General features: G+C 41.0%; 1 protein-coding gene across 4 annotated transcripts in view; it reads left to right on the top strand.

The window, feature by feature from the left end:
* The window catches only part of galnt2 (UDP-N-acetyl-alpha-D-galactosamine:polypeptide N-acetylgalactosaminyltransferase 2), a 53,211-nt gene that overhangs the window by 21,464 nt on the left and 10,009 nt on the right, over positions 1-21,738 (top strand). For 2 of the 4 annotated variants that reach the window (XM_034578943.1, XM_034578962.1), the window contains exons 2-10: positions 9,518-9,602; positions 13,918-14,071; positions 16,619-16,717; positions 16,840-16,907; positions 17,021-17,086; positions 17,170-17,291; positions 19,756-19,843; positions 21,030-21,117; positions 21,264-21,367. In XM_034578943.1, coding sequence (XP_034434834.1) covers positions 9,518-9,602; positions 13,918-14,071; positions 16,619-16,717; positions 16,840-16,907; positions 17,021-17,086; positions 17,170-17,291; positions 19,756-19,843; positions 21,030-21,117; positions 21,264-21,367 — 874 coding nt within the window. Of the gene's footprint in view, positions 1-9,514; positions 9,603-13,917; positions 14,072-16,618; positions 16,718-16,839; positions 16,908-17,020; positions 17,087-17,169; positions 17,292-19,755; positions 19,844-21,029; positions 21,118-21,263; positions 21,368-21,738 lie in introns of all 4 variants that reach the window. The other 2 variants (XM_034578935.1, XM_034578953.1) reach the window with 1 other exon arrangement.

Genomic DNA, 21,738 nt, shown 5'->3' with positions numbered 1-21,738 from the left:
GAAGGAGGCCAGCACACACAATTGCTCCATTGAGTCTTACACCCCCTAAGTCTCTCTCTCTCTCTCTCTCGCTCCCTCTCCCTCTCTCGCTCCCTCTCTCTCTCTTTCTCTCTCTCTCTCACTCTCTCACACTGGTGAGACTTGTCACAGTTTGCTTCATGCAGTCTGAATTCTCTAGTCAAGCTGACGGAGCTTCAACCCTGAAGCTCCGTCAGCTTCCCAGCACAGCCCCACCCCCTGTCTTTTTGTTATTCTGCCCCCCTCTCTCTCTCTCTCTCTCTCTCTCTCTCTCTCTCTCTCTCTCTCTCTCTTTCTCCTATGTCACTCTTGGCGAATGTTTGATTTTGGCATGACTTTATTTTAAAGTTACACATAATGATTTGATCCATGTGTTTGAAGCAGAATAAACATCTGCGGCCATTCGCCAGCAGGAGTGTGTGAGTGTGTGAGTGTGTGAGTGTGTGTGTGTGTGAGACTTGCTTCTGAAACCTGTGATATTTTGGATAACTCTCCTCCTTTGTCATGGTTTATTAAGTGTCAGAGAAACAGACAGAGAGCAGAACTGTGTTTTTCTTACTCCAGGCCTGGTTGACTAACAACTCGAAGAACCCTTTGTAACAGAACCGAGAGAAAGTGTTGATTTATTTATTGGACCGGTCACTTTCACTCTTTGACATGGATTTTTGAGTTTGTTTCTTGTTTCATTGTTCTAGAATAAGCCCGGGTGTTGATGTCATGCCTTGTGTTTTTGTTTTTTTAAGACTATAGTTTACTTTTGTGCCAATCTATATCTCAAAGAATGGCAGGTTATGCAGAGATAGCTAAAGTATATAATAATAATCATTCGTGAAGAAACCTTACATTACCTGAAACCATAAGAGCTGAGAGAAGCATTGAGCTGAATCGTAAATCATTAATTAGTTTACTGTGGAATAATCAGTCGCAAGGGACACAGAAGAAAAGTTAAAAAAGATGAACCTTGCACATCCCTCTGCTCTGCTTTCTCGTCTCTGTTGTCATTTTCAAATTTCCTGTCGGTATTTATCTCTCTTGTTAAATTTTGTTCAACAAAATCACCACAAATGCCCTCCCTCCCTGTGCATCCTCCTCGACCTCATCTATGACTACATCCCAGTTAAGACATGTTGCAATAACAACCTTCTCCCACTGCTTTCATCCGTGTGTGTGTGTGTGTGTGTGTGTGTGTGTGTGTGTGTGTGTGTGTGTGTGTGTGTGTGTGTGTGTGTGTGTGTGTGTGTGTGTGTGTGTGTGTGTGTGTGTGTGTGTGTGTGTGTGTGTGTGTGTGTGTGTGTGTGTGTGTCCTGAGAACATCGAGCTTTGGTTAAAGACAAGAGAAAAAGATGTTGCTCAGGATCCAAGGCGCTCCACAGTTTCTGCTGACTTTCTCCACCTGACCTCCTAGTATAATGTCCGTAAAAATCCAGGAGAAGTCGATGTGTGAACACAGCAGGGGACCCCCCCGCTGGATTCACTGCGAGCGAGTTGCGGGGTTGATGCCGCTTCTTACACACGACAGATGCCAAAATGTAAAAACGAATATCTTTTCTGGTGAAAATGCGGTGTCATACATTCATGAAGACGCCGGTAAAGCGAGTTTGTGGTGATAAGAGCTGACACCGGTGTCTGTGTGTTGTCTAGAAGATCACGTGATCTCCACAGCGAACTTAATACGTCCTCTCGCCTGAGTAATGCAGAGGATTTGTTTCTGTTTTGAATTGCGTCTGTGCAGAGAACCTCCCGCGGTGGTCATGTCTGACAACGGATAAGAGATTCTAGAGCTTTTGGTGACATGGGCTGACGGTGGTGCTAATGTGCTGTAAATACAAACCTGTGATTTCCGCAGCAGAATAAATACGTCATGTCTTGCCTTCTGAATGCTCTGCAGACGTCACCTCTCGCCTGAATGTTCCAGTCATTTTCCTGTGGTTGTTAATGCATCTACCCTGGAGAATCTCCTGCTGCTCTGTTCACATGTGAAAGACAAAATCTGGAGAAAGTCTGTCCCCAAATGTCTGTAGATTTTCTAGAGAAAACTGATTCAGTCACATGTACTCACTCCTGCTCTATGAACTCCATTGTTCAGGAACTGCACAAGTCCCTTGAGCAAGTTTGTCTGTCTACTGCTTTTCAACAACTGTGAAGGAAAGTTTTGAAGAACACCAAGCCCTCTATTTTTTTTAATAATCCTGTTTCAGTTTTTTTTTATTTCGTGTTATTCTGTGGTAAACTGTGTTTTAGCCTACAAGAGCTCTACAAGACCTTCAACCCCCCTCACCCCTCTTTACATAAAGTAGGAGTGAAATGCTTCCACCTGACTTCACAATGAGACATAAATCAGACTTTGTTCTCTCTTCTTCCTCTTCTTGTGTGGGGATTTTTCTTGGTTGACTCCTTGAAGTTCAGCGAGTTCACGTCTGGGTCTCATCTGGAGAAGAAACAAGGCTTTTTGAGAGATGATAAAAATCTCTGCCTGTGCTTTACGTTAAAGCAGTTTGTTTAATGAGAATTTATGTTTTATACCCCAGAAATATTAACACAGTTAAATGTTACGTCCATTTAAGGCATTTACCATGGTGTGCTTTCCCTAAGAAATGTGATCAGGGCTGTAGTGTGTTGATGGTAAACTGATCAGTTTAGAAACAGCAATAAATGACAAATAATAAAAGATGAGTTTGTATTAGTAAAAGATTTCAGCAGATTTGTCTTGACAGGAAGAGGTCTGATTCAGAAGGGATCAGGTTGAGGTGGCACGTGACTCTGTTTGTTATGACATGTTTGATGCTTATCTGACCAGACGGGTCAGGTTCACACATCATACATAACATGTTGTCTCACCTCTTTTGACTGTGGTTTACTTCTCCGTGATAACCAGCGCAGTGCGTACAGTGTGTTGTGATGTTACTATGAACCCCTGCAGGGATGGTTCTCTTTTCGCTCCTCGGGGTCAGGCAAAACTCATCAGAAAAACTCATCAGAATTCAGCGTCTTGCTAAAGGACACTTCGACAGGACAGATGCTGGCTGTCAGGAGGGCTTGAACCTGTGCCATCTACTTGAAGGATCTTGTCTCTAATCACTCACAGAGCTCGTTGCTGTACACTGGCCTGTGGGTGAAAGCCAGCATAGATTACATACTGTAGGACAACATAATAGAAACAAGTAGCATTGTATTCATTTGTTTCTTTTCTGTTCAAATTTTTACTAATAGCTCTGTGTAGGGCAATATCCTCCCGTCGATCCAAATCTTAATTGAAATATTTCAACACAGCTCCATTCTCTCAGTTGTGGTCGCTAGAGATCGAAGCCAACTTGCTTTGATGATATGCAACTTTACCGCTCGATGTCACTAAACTCTACACACTGGACCTTTTTAAGAGGAATGTTTTGGCTGCATGCATAGATTGCAATGTTTCTGTGTGTTGCAGTTCTTTCTCAACGACGTAGATATTAGGACATTGTTGTAATAAAACTAAGAGCTGATTCTACAAACACCCTGGTCAGAATTTATCTAAGTGCACTCACCTTGGCTGTGGGAAAGATGATGGATACCTACTGTCTCTGCCAGTAGTTTGTGAGCTAACATGGTGCATTTCGAAGGTTATTCGCGAGGCTGCTTCACCTCATCTTCAATTATGGGAAAGTGTAAGTAATTCTGGGACTCCAGTATTCTCTCATATCTGTCATACTTGACCTAGTTCTTACATTTCATTCACTATGGTAAATATAAGAGGAACAGATTTCAGTCAGCACCGTATCATCACTGTGTGCTTACTTCTGCTTCCTGCTGCTCTGCATGCCTGATGTCCTGTATTGTTCTGTCCTGTCGTCTCTTGGAGGGATTTTGTAATAAATTAAATCCCGCAGAGCAAATCAGATCATTGGCACTGAGTGTTGTATCCGAAACATGGTTTAATCTGGATTTACTCTGTGAAATCAAAACCACGTTTGGCTTGAGTTTTGGTGTGTACATAACATGTATGTAAAAAAAGGTGTGTGTGTGTGTGTGTGTGTGTGTGTGTGTGTGTGTGTGTGTGTGTGTGTGTGTGTGTGTGTGTGTGTGTGTGTGTGTGTGTGTGTGTGTGTGTGTGTGTGTGTGTGTGTGTGTGTGTGTGCACACTGTACCCTCACCTCCTCTCTGAGTTAATCTATCACTGGATGTGATCAGATTACTGTGGATTATACGATGACTATTAGAGTCTCAACTAAGTCTTGATAGAACACACATTCACTTACGAACAGATAAGTGCACATAAGTGTGCGTGTAACCGGACTGACGCACTAATGCATGTGAGCTCTCAAACCCCCACATACACAAATATGAGCTGACACCTAACACACACACATGCGTGCTTTGGTGTGATCTGTCAGGGGCTTAAAGTCCATCCCATTATCAGCAAAGCAGGTGAGAGACCTTTTTTGCACCCTGCAGAGATCCTTCAGTTAGCAGAGAGATAAACGTTCATCAGGGCTGGCAGTTGCTTTTTATACAAAGAACTCAACTTAATAAAATAACCCCAAAATCTTAAATGTGGTTTTGAGCCCTCCCTGTGTAAACAGAAGCTGTACTGCTGTAAACAGGGCAACAGGCAGATTTGCTCTCAAAGTCCTTCGACGGTTGAACAGTGAAATCTGTTGTGACAGCCTCAGTGTTTGTCGATCATTAGGTGACATCAGGTGCCTGTCGCATTGAGAGTGTTGATCATGACTTGTCACTGTCATTTTGCGTCATGCTGCAACAACAGCCCACAAAACGGTGATTTTCTTTTTTTTACAAATATAAATTCTTTATCGCTCCGTGCTGCCGTACAAGGACCACCAAAGAACAAGAGAGACAAACTCACTGCAGGGAAGCGTTCACATGAGAGAGTTGTGAGGTGGCTCAAACCATGAAAGCAAAAACCACCACAGTGGGAACAATTATACAAACAAAACAAAAAGCAGCTACAGCTTAAGGAATATCAAAAGACAAGAACATGTCCACACAATGCAGTCTGTATGGACCTTGTCTGGAGTTTGCCTTTCACGTGCTATGAACGCAGCAGGAGATTCTTTGTGGCACACTCACAACAACAGTAAAATTCTTTGCGAATGCAGGTGGCAGGACATGGTGTATTCAGCTTTGGAAATAACCTTACAGCACATTGACGTCTTTATTCTCATCGTCTCTTAAAGTTGACGACTTCATCAGTGGCTCCTCTTTTCTTTTTGTTTTGTTTTCCTTTTTGCAATCCGTAATTGCAAAGATTGTACATGTATAGTTTATCATATTTTCAGACAGGGTGGAAATATATTGTTATATCTACACACAAAGTTAAAAAGTGGAAGAACTGGGTGTTTTTAACAATTGCTCACAACAATATTTTTGTCGGTTATTAATACACAGGCTGTAGCAAGTGGACTGAGGTGTGTGTCTGTCTGTGTGTGAGTGCACTTTTAATCATGTTTCTGTCCTAGAGGAGAAGCAGATAAGAGGCTAAAGCCATTTTCAACGAGAGGTTTTAAAATCCATTCGAGCGATGTGAGTCATAAAAATAGCTCTGCCAACATCTGCTCTCCACTTACCTTTTCTAAGTCACGTTTCAATCAGCAACAAGTCCTTTTTACAGCGGCCAGCTATTGATAAATCACGCAGACCGTTCCTTAAAGCACTGCGTTGTTCTCATCGTCTCTTAAAGCCTTCTGTCCTGGTGCGATTTGTGATTTCCATAAATCACAGGGTGTGCGGATCAGAAGTGGGCAGCACAGACGCAGCTGCACTTTGTCTCCTATCACTTTTCTCTGGGCAACTCTTCTTTCATTTCATTTTCTCCTTGTTCTAATTTTTTATCAATAGCAATATAACAAGTTTTAATATGTATCTCCATATTGCTTATGCATTGTGTAAGAACAGTGTGAGCATATAACACATGATCTACCTCAGATTTGTAAAATGTTTTGCCATTTATCAAGTGTTTGTCATTCTTTGCTCACAACCTTCACCCAGGAGAAAAATCAGTCTTTAACCTAAAACAATATAGTATGACTGGGGGATATTTACATCAAGATAAACATTTTATACCAATTGATAACAATAAATATCAGATTATTTCTTCTTTTATGTTCAAAGACAGATTTTTGCTCCTAAATGAAGGCAGGGGTTTTAAACTCTTCTGTATGAGCAGGGAATAAATTGGTTATGGAGGAAAATTATATTGCAATAACTATTAATACCGTTTTATTTCCCAGCCCTAATATTGTGTGCTGACTGTAACAGTCAGCCATTCTTTAACCCTCAGGGAAATATTACCACTTCAGGTAATTGCTATAGCACTAAGTTCTGCTCTGCTCTTGTATGTTTTGCAGCTGCTGGGAAGATCTCCTGTTGACTCAAATTAAACTAAATTTCACTTGTGCCTATTTCTTGGTTTTCACTTCTTTTATCTCACATTCCATTATTTATTTTCCTCTCAACAAAATTTATTTCTGCAGTTGCAAGTGAAAGTGGAACCCAGCGCTCTGCAGCCATTTGGCACTGTGAAGCACAGCAGGGAAAATTACTTGTTGATCTGTTCCCAGCACTGGCTCTTCATGAGTGTGATTAGGGTGTAGAAGCAAAACGATTGGCATGGGACTGAAAATAGTTTGTTTTTTTAATTCTCTGATGGAATTAAACATTAACATTTTTAACATAGTCATTTTATAATTTACTTGTGCAGCCACTAGAAGGGAAAGTGGTGTGTTTCCAAGAGGAAGCTCATCACTCAACATCACTCAGCAGTAAGCTAGTGGCTTCTTTGTTTTAGTTTCTTGTTCAGCCAATGTTTATCTTTAAGATTTCACTTCCTGTAAACGGATTGTCTGTAAGGAACAGCTGCTAAAAACTGAAATCTGTCTAAGCCTTTTGATAAACATCAAACTGTCAGCAGGTCGGAGGGGAATTCATCTGGTTTGTTGGAAATAACTGTAGGTGGCAGAGATGAGTGTCAGTACAAGTCTGTCTGTCAGTCAATCGACCGGATGAATCAAAAACCACTGAACTGATTTCCATTGAATTTTGTGGAGGGGTTAGACACGACCCAATGAAGAACTCAATTATATTTTGGAGCAGATCCAGATAAACGGGTGGATCAGGATTTTTTGGGTGGAGGTATGGGCTCTCTGAGCAACCTTCTGCATTTTATTTCCTCTTCTAAGGAAGTTATGTTTTCACCCCTGTCTGTTTGTTTGTGAGCAAGATTTCGCAAAAAAAACAGAACAGATTTCCCCAAAACTTGGTGGAAGGGTTCAGTTTGGCTCAGGGAAGAACCCATTACATTTTCGGGCGATTCCAGGATTTTATTTTCATTTTCTCTTTAACATTGTGAGACATATTCAACATTTTTCTAAGGGAATAATTCATGGATCCTGATATAAAAAAAATCTTTGAACAGACCTTTGTCTCTTTGAAACCCCTGATTTCTCAAACACCATTGCATCAATGACTGTAACAAACAGTCTCATGACCTGAGTGAAAAGTCTGGATGAGACTGAAATGACGTGACCCTCACAAGACGCAACACAGTTGACCTCATTAGGTGTCAGTGCTTTAAAGTCTTACAATCAACAGTGGTGGTTACAACCAAAATTTTACAAAATCACACCAATATGAACGAGGTCAGAACTTGCAAACGCTGGTTTACTGACAACCACTGACAGTGACAATACATGGAGATTGAAGAGGGGAGGAAGTTCCACAGTTTAGAATCACATTTGAGAAGCTGTAACAGGGCAAGACTTTGTAAACAAGTTGAAGCATTTCAGTTTGAAGAGTTGTTTTCCCTTCTGAATCTGTCAAACTCCATCTCTGCAGCGAGTACACTGTCAGCTTTAGTTTCCATCCCACATCGAGCATCACCGTCAGACTGAGCACGCTCTCAGCTGTCGTCAACACTTATAGAAATGTATTTTATGGAGGATTTTCTTTAGAGTAGTCGTGGGTGTTAGAGAACCTAATCTTATTTCAGTCAGGAAAATAGGTGTAGTTTTAGAACACAATGACACGCCGTCCTCAGCAGATGAATGGAAACGTTGGCATATAGAGGAAAGAGAAAACAAGAGCGGTTGTTTTGCTACTAGAAAGGCAGCCGCATAAAAGCGTTAAAAATAGTGTGAAAATCCTTTTTCTCCCCTTCACCCCGTCTCTCCAGTGTAGAAATTAACTGTTAAATACTGTTTCTGTTGGTCTCAGACTGTTGCCTGTTCTCCTGAGACAGGAACAAAAACAGATCAATAAAGCGTTTAGAAAAAGCTGAAGGTGAAAGGGACCTACGGAGCAAACAAGAGAGTTTAACAATAGTTTTCTGAAGTCAAGGGCAGCGGTCTGCACAGGGAGGGACGGTCACTAATTGCTGTGGCTCACAGTGTATTGATCCAGTGGGTTTTTATGGTAATATAGATGAACACAAACATGGATGGCTCGGTTCAAATGTCCACCTGTGTAAATGGTGAGAGCATTGCTGTGCTTCTGTCGGGATGGAGTGACTGAATGAATGAGATAATGAGTGGACGGATGAATGACCTGGTTGAAATGTTCCGAATCACTGAGCACATCTCTGATTTTATTTCAAACGCTAAATAATGTGAAATAAAACAGCTTTTCAGTTTAATTATGAGGCTACAGACGACTGAAGAGCAGGATCAGTGAATTGATGATTTTAACGTGAATCTTTTCTGCATTGTTTACTTTGTAAAATAACATTTTCTTATTGGCAATAAACATAAATAACTCAGATAGTGATGTGTCTTTGAAAGGCTCATATCGGCTCAAATATTAGTTTTCTCTTTTAGGTTGGGAATGAAATGTGTAAACTAGTTCAACCCTGTGTTACTAATCTATTATTGAATTGAAGCTATTGAAACTTCTAATAACATCCGCCAAGGAGGTTATGTTGTCACCCCTGTCTAATAGTTTGTATGTTTGATTGTAAGGAAGATTACAGAAAAACCACTGGACAGATTATCATGAAACCCGGTGAAAGGATGCTCTATGGGTCAGGGAAGAAGCTATTACATTTTGGTGTGGATCCTGAAATCTTTTTCACTTTCTTTAACATTGTAAGATGGGACTCAATTTTGTTGTTGTTGACATTTTCATCTTTTTTATCAGAGAATAGTTCATGGATCTTGATGAAAAACTCTGGTGCAGCTTGATTGAATTTAAAGGGACTGTTGGGCCTTGATGGGGGTTTGTGCCCTTCTGAGCGCCATTCTAGTTGATGCTCCATTTAGAATCTTTAAGAATAAGGTGTATCTAGCTGCTCTACTCTGTGACTACCATCAGCCGACGCTGTGTGTGTGTGTGTGTGTGTGTGTGTGTGTGTGTGTGTGTGTGTGTGTGTGTGTGTGTGTGTGTGTGTGTGTGTGTGTGTGTGTGTGTGTGTGTGTGTGTGTGTGTGTGTGTGTGTGTGTGTGTGTGTGTGTGTGTTTTAGGGTCTTGTGTGTGTCAATGCTAATGTGTGTCTCCCGGTTTCTTCCAGAAGGATTCGGACTCCAGTGACTCGTCTAGTAGAAGCAAACTTCACAGCTCGGACGATAAGACTCATGGTCTGGAGACCCTGCCGCCAGGTAGGAAACTTCACTTCTCATCTTACACCACCACCACACTGCACCTAAGCATGACATGGATAATATAGCTTTAATAGTAACAATTATTTGAGTCTATTCAGTGTGTCATTGTTTGTGCTTGCACTGAAGGGAAAGACAAACGCACCCCCGCTGTATGCACAGACATGGTGCACCACAGTCATGTATCCAGAGGGTTTCCCACATCATATTCCCATAACCAAAACCATTTCCTCTTTCAAATGTGGTAACATGACATAGCTTTGGTTTGATTATCAAGAGAGCATGACCATCCTCCACTTCACCATGTTCAAATAACCACCAGACTGTACAGCCATCAGTGTGACACAAATGTCACATCCACTAATGTATCCAGATAATTCAAGGATCCATTTTAATCCTCCCGCAAACCCAACTATGCGTCTCCACCCTGACTTTGACAAACACTGTTTTAGAGTCCAGCAGGGCAGAGAAGTAAGAGCAGAAAGAGCAAATCTGAGAAGAGATTTTTTTATTCAGCGCTCGTCTCTGCTCAACTCACGGCAGCCGCTGCCCCTCCCTCACCAGCCCAGGGCCTGCGAACGCTGAACACACACTCTCTTATCTGATCCAGCAGTAGAAATGGAATCCACTTTGAATGTTGAAGTAGGGACATTTCAACTTCAGGGTGACTTTTTACTTAATAATGGCAGCATATCGCAACGTCACACACACACACACACACACACACACACACACACACACACACACACACACACACACACACACACACACACACACACACACACACACACACACACACACACACACACACACAAACTTGCAAAGAAGAACGGGGAAAAAGGTGAAAAAGAGGAGGAGGAGACTGGGATTAAAATATGGAGGATTAAGTGATGAAAGAATAACTCTTCCACCGATGAAGATTGTCTGATGGATTTAAAGCCCCAGGAAAAAAACTGCAAATGGATTTTATATTTAGGTTTGCAACTAATATATCTTTATTGATTAATTGATCTTCCGTACGTTTCTTGATAGATCAATAATAGTTTAATAAATGTTCCACCTGCATTCCAAAGTCGATTCAGTTCGATTTGTAAGTTGCCAAGTCACCCCATATGTTATTTTATTCACATGCCATGTTTAGACCCTATAATATTAAAGAGAAACACAACAAATGACCCCACAATGAACAAGCAGCTGGTGACTGTGGAGAGAAAAAAAACTCCCTTTAATAGGAGGAAACCTTCAAAGTCAGTGTGGACGGCCGTCTGTCCCTCGACCGGTCAGGAGTTAGAGGAGAAAAATGGTGGAGAGAGGAGAGGAGAGGTGGGTGGAAATGGGGAGAGAGGGAGGTGGAGGGGGCAACAGAAGAGGGAAAGAGAAGAGAGGCAGACAAGTATCATCGTGTTCATAATGCAGCACATCTGAGAAGCTGGATGCAAGAAATTAAACAATAAAACTTAAATCAATTCGTAAAATACTTTTTCCTGTCAATGAATTAATTGTTTCAGTTCTACTCCTGTTTAGATTATCTTTTCAAATTAAATTCTTTATACTGAAATCCACTTTAAAGAGTTTCTGAACATCCCCCTAACATCTTGTTTTCTGATGACCTCCAGGACGCTGTGATGACGTCACTGTTTATTTGGTTGCAGGTAAAACAAGGTTCACACCTGACCTCATCCATCAGTGATGCTTGGTGTGAAACACTTTGTTTGGTGTTATAGATATAATGTGTAACAATTCTTCATTAAATTGTCTAAAATTGACCAGACCTATGTTATAAATTTAGTTTTCTTATGCACTTGCATTATCCAAAATGTTTACAACAATGTTCAAACGCAGATAAATTCACAAGTTTCTTAAAGGTAACAAGACTCGTAATGATCGATTATTGATTGGCATTTGCTGTGTAATGTGAATAAAACTCTAATGCGAAAATGTTGTAACAAACTAAAGCTACCTGTCACAAACAGCTCAGTGTGGAAGGGTGAAAAGTCAACGGTAACTCTGAGAGTCCGAAGCAGCAAACTGCCAGTGGGGTCCCGTCGAGAGTATATAAAGTCGTCTGAGACAGAGAGAGTATTGGGAAAATGTCAACGAGACTAGTAATACCATTGAGAAAGTGAGCAGTTAAACTACTCTGAGTGGTTCAGTGTTCAGGGAGGTCAGGAGCAGCAGGGAGAGAGTGGCACCAGAGTGAGAAGTCGAAAATGTTCATTTCACCACATTAATTAGTTGCTGCCACTAAACATAGATATCAGCAAGGACATCAAACATTGTGACACATGCAGCAGAGACTTGGAGGCACTGGCCGATCAGCGCAAGCTTCGGCTCATTAGCATGCCAGACACATTCACATGCCGTCAGGGTAGACACACAGACACACAGACACACAGACACACACACACACACACACACACACACAGAGATAACCTCGCTGGATCTTTTCTTCTCATAAGGCTCTGTCTCTCTCTCTTACACACACTCATCCATACTGGTAGTGTAATCTCGCACCACCATATGCTTAACACAAGACATTAGCATAGCAGCTGCACCCGGCTAATTAGTTGTATTATTATTCGTTTGTGCCCGTGTCTCAGTAGCCAATGACAAACTGTGAAATTAAACATGACAACTTTCTCTGTTTAGTGGGCAATGATCTCGGTAATCTGCTCAGACAGACGTGACATTCTCCGCCTGTCTTTCTCTCTAAAATCACATTTTAGGCTGAAGCAAATTAGTAAATACTCAAATGTAGTAGTTTTTTTTTCTCCCCAGCTCACTGCAGTGCATAGTAAATGTTCTTTTGTGTTCTTGTAGCTTTGCTCAAATAGCCTCGCCTCATCTCTTTCTGCATATTTTCTGCATATGAGCAGCATGCATTTCATGTCAGCTTTTCCTCAGTGACATGTTGCCACCTTGTCGAGCAGCAAGGTTTCCTTCCCGCCAGTCGTGAGGGATCCTTGCATCATCCAAGCTGCTGCCTACATTTCACCTTCCCACTGATGTGTAATCCCATTCATTCCTGAGACACATTTTCCGCCTTTTGTGAAGGTTTAAATAGCATCTTTTATTTTTGGATACGCTGTGTTTATTTAACATTTCACCAGAGTTGCATTGAGAATATAGTCCTTTATAAAAAGCTGGATTTAGTGTTTATGTGAACATAAAGAAGATAGAGGAAAGTCATTTTCCCCATCACGTTATAATTTATATTGAACAAAATGTGCTTAAAACATTTAGAAACTAGAATGGCACCCAGTGCATACGTCCGCCAAGGGCGCTCGTGAAACCACATTTAAATTCACTCGATCTGGATTTTTACTTTGGAGTCATCAAGATCCATGAATTGCTCTCTCTTATCTAATCAAATCTTATCTCATCAAATCAGTGAAAATGTTGAAAAACTCCCTTCACTCAATTTTCACACAGATCCACCCCTTGATCCGGTTCCTCTCGAAAACATAATGGGTTCTTCCCTGACCCGAACCACCTCCTTCCACCAAATTATGTGTAATCCTGCTAACTAACAGACAAACTAACAAAACGCAGATGAAAACTTAACCTCCATAGTGTTATGGAAGTTTTCTGGAAGCTGGTGAAAGGGGAACTCAGGCAGCAGCTGATGTCTTATGCAGAAGGTTTTAATGTAGACTTGATGCATCAAGGAGACCAGAAGGTGGAACAACATACAAACGCTAACACAGTAACATGAGCAATTGTCATCTCCAAGTCTGAAGATGTCTCCCACAGCCTCCCATATATCTCCCTCTACTTGTGTCACCCATTCCAACAGCACATCCATGAAGGGCTAGAATGCTGTCACGCTCTTTGTTACATGTAGGTGTTCGCATCCTATTGGATAAGTTAAGCCTAAAGTATGCATAACTAAATCACATTGTGTTCTTACGTCTTGCCACTGGTGAAATACGCAAAAGAGTTGAAGTTGGTGCCTCAATGTCTGGGAGCATCTGAGTTAGATATGAACGTCCCTAAACGTAGACACTACAATGTGCTGTTGGTTGGTCCTTTATCTATAACCTGACCTTTAGTCCTGCTTAAAGAGGCAATGGCGTATATCTGTGGAACTTAGACAGGCACTATTCTCCTGCACAGATATAATATACAATATACATTCTATACATAATATATAGTGGCATATACAGTAATGTGTGAGGATGGTCAAACATTCCTCAACACATAGGTAACAAGTAACCTTCACTTAAGGGTAGTCAACATGTGATTTTGATCATCTAACACATCTAGATGGATGTGGTTTGACTGTTGCTTCATATGTTTGCGTGTGTGTGTCTAGGGAAAGTGCGCTGGCAGGATTATGACCAGGACCTATACGTTGGTGCCACGGTGGTCCGATCGGGTCAGGATCCATACGCCAGGAACAAGTTCAACCAGGTGGAGAGCGACAAACTCCGCATGGACAGAGCAGTGCCCGATACAAGACACGACCAGTACGTATCTGCCGTTGCTCAGAATACCTGCTTCACTAATACACACACATTACACACAAAAACTACAACACTGCCCCTATAAGGGTTTTGTGTGCACATGGCTGTCCTTTATTATCTGTCCATTTGATTAATTGGCACCAGACTGGAAACTCCCTGTATTGTGCTCTATCAGATGGAACGAGGAAGTAGCAGCACACACACACACACACACACACACACACACACACACACACACACACACACACACACACACACACACACACACTGTGCTGTATGCTCGATTCATAAAACAAACCTCTGCTTAATGGCTGATTGTTCTGCTTGTTAAATGGATGAGGAGGCAAAAATAAATCCTGAAACAGCACTATGCCATTATGTTTTATTAGGCTTGATTCTCAAGGTGTACCAAATGATCTCGTTGCCTCCTGAACAATTAAGCTGCATATTGGTTTAGCACAAAGAAAAAAGAAAAATTCTGCCTATTTTAATCTTTGCTGTCTTCTCAATCCTTGTAAAACTTCAAGGTCAAATATTTATATGCAACAGCTGCTCTTACTGAATTTCCTGTCAGTTGGCTGCATTTTCCTTTACTAGGAGGATCTGTTCTAAACCTGTATGTTTTGAATGGGCTGTTTGTTTGGCCTGCGGTGATGTTGGTTGCAGCTTACTTACAAAAACTGTAAAAATAACGTGTAGTAATTGAACCGTGGCCAGTAAAGAGCAACTGCAGGACTCAGTCCACAGAACCCTGAGGCCAACGCTACTGCACAATGAACTGTTGAGTCCCTGCATCCACTGCTACAGAGTGCTGGTCACCTGTTTATTCAGTTTATTATTATTGAATGTATCGCCTGTGCACTTCCTTGGGCTCTTAACGATACACATGCCAAACAGATTTTTGTGTAATCCTGCTAGCTAACGCTGATGAAAAAATTACCTCCTATTGAGACGTAATAAAGTAGAAATACCTACCACACTGAGCAAATATTTTGATATTAAGACCAACAACTAAACAATGGGCAGACAAGACTTAACAACCTCTGAATTTATTTTAATATTACAGGTACATGTAAATATTTCAACCTATATGATTTCTGTAGGATTTATTGAGTGTTTTCTATTTTTGAGTCTTGTTTATTCTGAGCAATGGAATGTCGTGTGTGTGTGTGTGTGTGTGTGTGTGTGTGTGTGTGTGTGTTTCATGTGATGCAGTGACTATTTCACTGGTTTCAAGTGAGAGATCATGTGGTGCCAACCAGGCTGCTCCTGAACCCACTGAACGAACCTGTTCTCCAAGAGGGATTTTCATATGTTAAATGAGAGGAACACGTCTGCATTTTGATCAAGTGTTTGTTGTCTGGCTGTTCCTCACCTTGCTCTGCAGGACAAGATCATTATTGAAAACTGGAGTCATTCTGATCTTGATTATTGTAGCGTGTTTTCAAATATTCCAGAATAACTAGATACCTCACAAATGAATGCTGAACAGTTTGTTCTATGTCTTCAGTTCTCTGTACATTGATTCTGTCAATTTAACCAACACAGTGACTTCTAAGTTTAGCTGTAAATCAGCTGGAGACACAAAGAAGTGAAGCTGCTGCCTTTGTTTTACAGTCAGTGGTTTTACTCCTCTCGTATCTGTCTAGATCTATGGTCTAGATACATACTGTGTGATTCAAGGACTATTTTTATAAAGGCACTGGTCTGGCCTCACTGATGTATTGACCTAACGCAGATAGATTTAGCCATTAGCCCACTAAAAGAGCAGAGATGTGTCTCCCATTGATCTGTGAGTGATGTGTCATTTGCACAGCAGCAGCGATTGTGAAAGTTTTTCTAGAAAACCAGCCGGAGCAGGTTCAGTGAGTGAACAAAAGATCAAAAGAGCTTGCAGACTTACTCTATTGCCAGGCTGACAATCCAATATATATAAACTATATACACAATATCATTGGATTGTTGCCCTGCGGTCAGCAAAACCACTATCAGTCGTGTGTGTGTGTGCTCCTGTACAGACATCTTTGTGAGGACCATTTTGAGCCTACAACCTACAGGCCGAGGATATTTTGGCAGGTCCTCCCTTTCTGACTCACTTTTAATGAGCTGTTTGAGGGATAAGACTTGGTTTTAGGGTTAGAGTAAGGATTAGGGTAAGGCATTTAGTTTTGATGGTTAGGGTCAGGGCCTAGGGAATGCACTATGCCAATGAGTGTCCTCACCAAGATAGATGTACAAATTTGCGTGTCGGTGTACTTTGCTTCTTTAGGACCTTTTCAAGAATATACACTGCCCTTGTCAAGACCAGTAGTCTACATCGGGTCCTAATGAGGCCAAACGAGTGAGTGCGTGCGTGTGCACGCCTCGGTGTGTACTAAATCCTTTTTAGTGCATTCCTGTCTTTAGGACCTGTTTAGGGAGTGATTCCAGCTTGCACATTCATTCAGCTGTGCACCTATGTGTGGAGGAGTGTTTTTGCATTTATACTTTGTCATTAAATATTTTTGTGTCTCTTTGTTCCTAATTCGTACGATTTCCTTGTGCGTGCAGCTGCAGACATAAACAATGGAAGTCAGAACTACCAGCCTCCAGCGTGGTCATCACCTTCCACAATGAGGCTCGCTCTGCTCTGCTGCGGACTGTGGTCAGGTAGGTGAATGGTGTGTGTGCTATCCACTCCAAAAAAATACTTATCTATTTTTATGTCTTGGCTGAGATTCTATCTTTTTAAATTTGTTCTTCCTATAAATACCCTCCTTGTCTGTCTTTAGTGTCTTGAAGAAAAGTCCTCCTCACTTGGTCAAAGAGATCATTCTGGTGGACGACTACAGTGATAATCGTAAGTATTGCACAGAAGCACATTTAATGAAAACACTCAGACTTGTTGATATCTGTGTGTAAGTGCAAATGCAACATGAATCTCATCTGTTTGCCACGATCTGTGTATTTCAGCGGAGGACGGGTCGTTGCTGGGGAAGATTGAGAAAGTGCGAGTGTTGAGGAACGACCGCAGAGAAGGTGAATAGAAAAGGAGAAGAAGAAAGTTTTATATGTGTGATGGTTTGTAATAAAGATTTTCTTCTGACTGATGTTTCTCTCAGGACTGATGCGTTCGAGGGTTCGTGGTGCAGACGCTGCCACAGCGCCAGTGCTCACCTTCTTGGATTCTCACTGTGAATGTAATGACCACTGGCTGGAGCCGCTACTGGAGAGAGTGGCTGAGGTACACACACCGTACACACACCGTACACACACCATACACATACCTTACACACTCATACACACACACAGATCACTTAATGAGGTCCCTCTGCCTTTGCCTCTTTTTGTCCTCTAATCACTGCATATAATAAAAATAGTATTTCGGCATCTTTTAAAAGTGACTGTGAAGGGAAAATTCTTGTCCAGTCGTTTATATTTTTAAAAGCATCTCTATAAGGCTGCTTTCAGACATGCACTACATTCTCCTGATATAATATGATGGGGCTAAATGTGAGAGCCCAAATTTTGAAGTCAGTTGCTGCGGATATTCTCCAGAGTTTCTCCTCCCAGCTCCCAAGTAAAAAACATAGGCGTGAGCTCGTGTGAGAGTACAGCAGGAACATGTCTGGAGAATTCACAGAACTCAGGTGAGCTGGTGGATGACGCTCCTAACACACGATGGAAGCGAAACTGAAAAAAAGGAGCCACACGCGTAGAAGACACGCACAAAGATGCAGACTCTGAAAGGCAACAACAGCTTTTGATGATAAGAGCCGACACTGGTGCTGATGTGCTGTAAACAAAAACATGATATCTGCAGCACAATTTATACGACATTTCCTGCTGTAAACGCGTCAGATTGAGACAATCTCCTGCTGTGTTCTTCATATGTGAAAACAGAGTCTGGAAAATGCTTGAACCCAGTTGTGTGGACATTTTCCAGAGTACATGTCTGAGATTGGCTGATCAATATCGATTAGTCGAATCCAAAACAGTTTTAGTTTTATGGTCCAATCCCTCGGCCAACGTGCACACTTTGGACAAAGAATTGCTCTGTAACTCATCTAATTGCTTTAAGTGGATGTGGCGTCATGTCGTTCAGCCTGGATTTTGTCCCATCACCATGCCAACACCAGCCACAAAACAATATCCCAGAAAAGCCACTAAAACTACGCTTATTTATATCTGTTGAGGAATTGTGTTTTTCCTTCCTTCTTTCACATAGAGGTCAGAGGTCAGTGAGGAAGTCAGTCAGTCTCTCATTAACATTCACGTGAAAAACAAGGTGTGTGACATCGCTGCAGTCACACAGGAGTGTTTGGACATTTTCAAAATAAAAACATATTTTCACGTTTTCTGACGTGAAATGTTTGGAAAAACGACTAATGACTCTGTTTGTTGGTGGGGTGATTTTATTTTATCAGTCAGAACAGTGTTTATTCAATTTTAAAAAGTAATTCCTCTGACAGCTTCATGTTTCCGTCTTTCCAAACCAAAGCAAGCTGTAAATGGGAAACTCCGGAAACCGAGCCCCCTTATAGATCAACAGTCTGGTGACATTTACAGTGAAGCCTTGAAGTCGTGACTTGAGAAGGAGCTTCTTGATTAAATGTTATCTTAATCTAAGCGTCGGCACCATGGGTAAAATGAGGGTTGTTCTTTAAATATTTATCTGATATGACTGAAAATAGTCTAATACTCTTTTTGATCTGTCTAAATGTGGCATTCTGTTATCATTGCAAAGGGAATTAATGCCTGAAGCCAAATCTAAAACACTTAGCTTTCAGATTAATTGAAGCCAAAGAAACATGAAATCTGTTTGTTTGTCAAGTCAAAACGTTTCAGCCCAAAATAAACAGATCAGTCAGTATGTGGGGTCCTGTTGTTATCACTCAGACCACTTGAGCAATCCTCTCTCTGAACCAGTGTGAGATGCAGCTTTCAGCTCCAGGATTTGATTTGTTGTAAGACGACAGGGCTGCTTTACTGTCAGATCTACTTTATAAACAGTGATAAACTAAATATAGAACCCAGACTAAACATATGAATCACTGACGTTGAGGGAAATATTTACTTCTGCTCTAAAATTCTACATAACAGGGTAAAGTGCTTGGAGTCGTCTTTAGCTTTGCTAGTTTTGTTGTAAGACTTGCTGTAAATATTTATTAATAAGCTGGATCTCTTCTTACTCTCTGTTAGTTTCTTTGGAGTCGTAAAGTTTTTAAGCAGGTTTTTATGTCTCCACACCAGCAACAGCCAGTTTCTGGAGGCATTTAGTTTTCTGTCCGTCCATCAGTCCCATTCTTGTGAACATGATATCGTAAGTGGTTGAAGGTCAAAGGTGAAAGTCACTGTGTCCTCATAAATCCCTTATTTGCCTCATGATTGAGTTATCTTATGATCACCTTGAGAGAATCCTTCAACGTACAAACGCTCACTTATACTCACAGCTTAGCTGATTACAATGGGATGCTCAATGGTCAAAGTTAAAACATATTTCTGGCCTCTTGAACATGATTTCTAAAGTCTGCTTTCAGGGAATTTCTTCAAATTTTGACCAGTTGTCACTTGGACTCAGAGATTTAATGATGAGATTTCAGTTTCCTAATCTGGAATTGTTATTATATAGACTGAAACTGTACTGGTTGACAGAGACATACACCTGCAGGGCATTCATTGTAGTATTTTCTTTCTGTTCTTCTCAGGATAAGACAAGAGTAGTTTCTCCGATTATTGACGTCATCAACATGGACAACTTCCAGTATGTAGGAGCCTCGGCCGATCTGAAAGGAGGTAAAGTATCCAAGTATAGGTACATGCATGCGCGCACAAACACACACAATAGCAGCACTTATAACTGCTGTTTTGGCATCTACTGTTCTATTTCATAAACGGTTTTCACTTGAGGCTGCTGTTGTTTAGTGGAACCCACGACTACAGGAGTCAGGGTAGCTGGTTCCAACTAAAAAGCAAAAAAAACAACAACTGTAGACAACCTGATCAGCACAAGATAGCAGACTGACACTGGGGGCTGGTGAACATAGTGGACCAATTAGAGTCAAAGTCCACTTTATTGTCAATTCTGGCATATGTAGAGGGATTGAAATGCTGTTTCTCTCTGATCCATAGTGTAAACATATACGTAGACATAGTAACACACTCAACATAGTATATAGTACATAGTACAGAGTGTATGATATGGGACTTAAATTCATCAGGTCGCCAGTAAGACAAATAAAAGGTAACCTAGAATGCTGAATATGTATATAGACAAACTTTTACTAACAAGTTCACCACATCAACTTAAACAGTGACGATATATCAGTGTTGTGTTCACAGCTGGTTTCCTCTGCCCCCAAGTGGCCAAAGACATCCAGAAATGCACGTTAAAGTTTCCAAATAACAAATGGCAGCCGTTTCAATTTAGATTTTGAATCAGACATCTGTTGAAACTTTAAGTACAATTTCATGGTCGTACAAAAAAAATGTGAAAAATGGTGCACGCTGCCATAATTGTATACTGTTTTGGGGAAATTAGTACAGAGTTTAAAATGCAGCAAACGGGGACCTTTTTTTTTTATTGTTTGTAATTTATAACAGACACTAATATCTGGAGTTTCATTATCATTATGCCTCCATCATTCTACATATATACAGTATATGTGTATGTATATTTTTTCAGCGTTACCATTCCTAATGTATGTTTAATTCTACTGTGTATGGAGTATACTACACATTTATTCTTTGTTAAAAATGTTTAATATAATATTAATACTGACTATGCATACTGACATAAAAAAAACTTATAGGGATAAATATCTTGTACTATTATAGAACTAGTATAAAGAGTGTAACAGGGATACTTCCACATACTTTGTTAGTTTTGGGGGTTGAACTCTCTCTCCATTGTGACTTAATCCCAACTAATGGTCATAATGGTTCTGTCGGTCATTTGTCCTCTGTTTGTGTGTGTGCATAGGTTTTGACTGGAATTTGGTGTTTAAATGGGACTACATGACTCTGGAGCAGAGACGAGCCAGACAAGGCAACCCCATCGCGCCAATAAAGTAAGACACACACACACACACACACACACACACACACACACACACACACACACACACACACAGATTTCACAGTTGCCATCATCAGCTAATCCCCCTCCTCTTCCTCACTCCCTCCACCTGCCCTCTTTCTCCCTCTGCCCCTCCAGGACTCCGATGATAGCTGGAGGTCTATTTGTCATGGATAAGGAAAACTTTGAGCTGCTCGGAAAGTACGACATGATGATGGATGTGTGGGGAGGAGAAAACCTGGGTGAGTCAAAGGAGAGCAGAAGAAATGATGACACAGTAATGGACTTCTGAGGAGTAGAAATTGTTGGTGATTGAAGGTTAAACAATATCAAATAGCGAGCAGAAAGAATAAAGTCTAACTCTTGTCAGCTTTCACCATCAATACACTCGGCTGCTGTTATCCCCTGGCCTCCAGCTTCTAAAGGTGAAAGACGTGAGCAGCTTTTCCAGACGCTTTTAATGCTCAGTTTGATATTATTTGAAATGTCAAATAGTTTCTTCTTTAGGTCTTATACAGGCACATAACTGAAACTTATTTCCATCACAAGTGCAGTTCTTTTTTGGCTTGAAAACCACAGATTCCTGTTCACTTATGAAATCTCATCTGTCACA

This window comes from Hippoglossus hippoglossus, chromosome 3 (assembly GCF_009819705.1).
Source record: "Hippoglossus hippoglossus isolate fHipHip1 chromosome 3, fHipHip1.pri, whole genome shotgun sequence".
In the NCBI taxonomy this organism is placed as follows: Eukaryota; Metazoa; Chordata; class Actinopteri; order Pleuronectiformes; family Pleuronectidae; genus Hippoglossus; species Hippoglossus hippoglossus.
The sequence above is the reverse complement of the archived record's forward strand: the minus strand, read 5'-3'. Positions and strand labels throughout refer to the sequence as shown.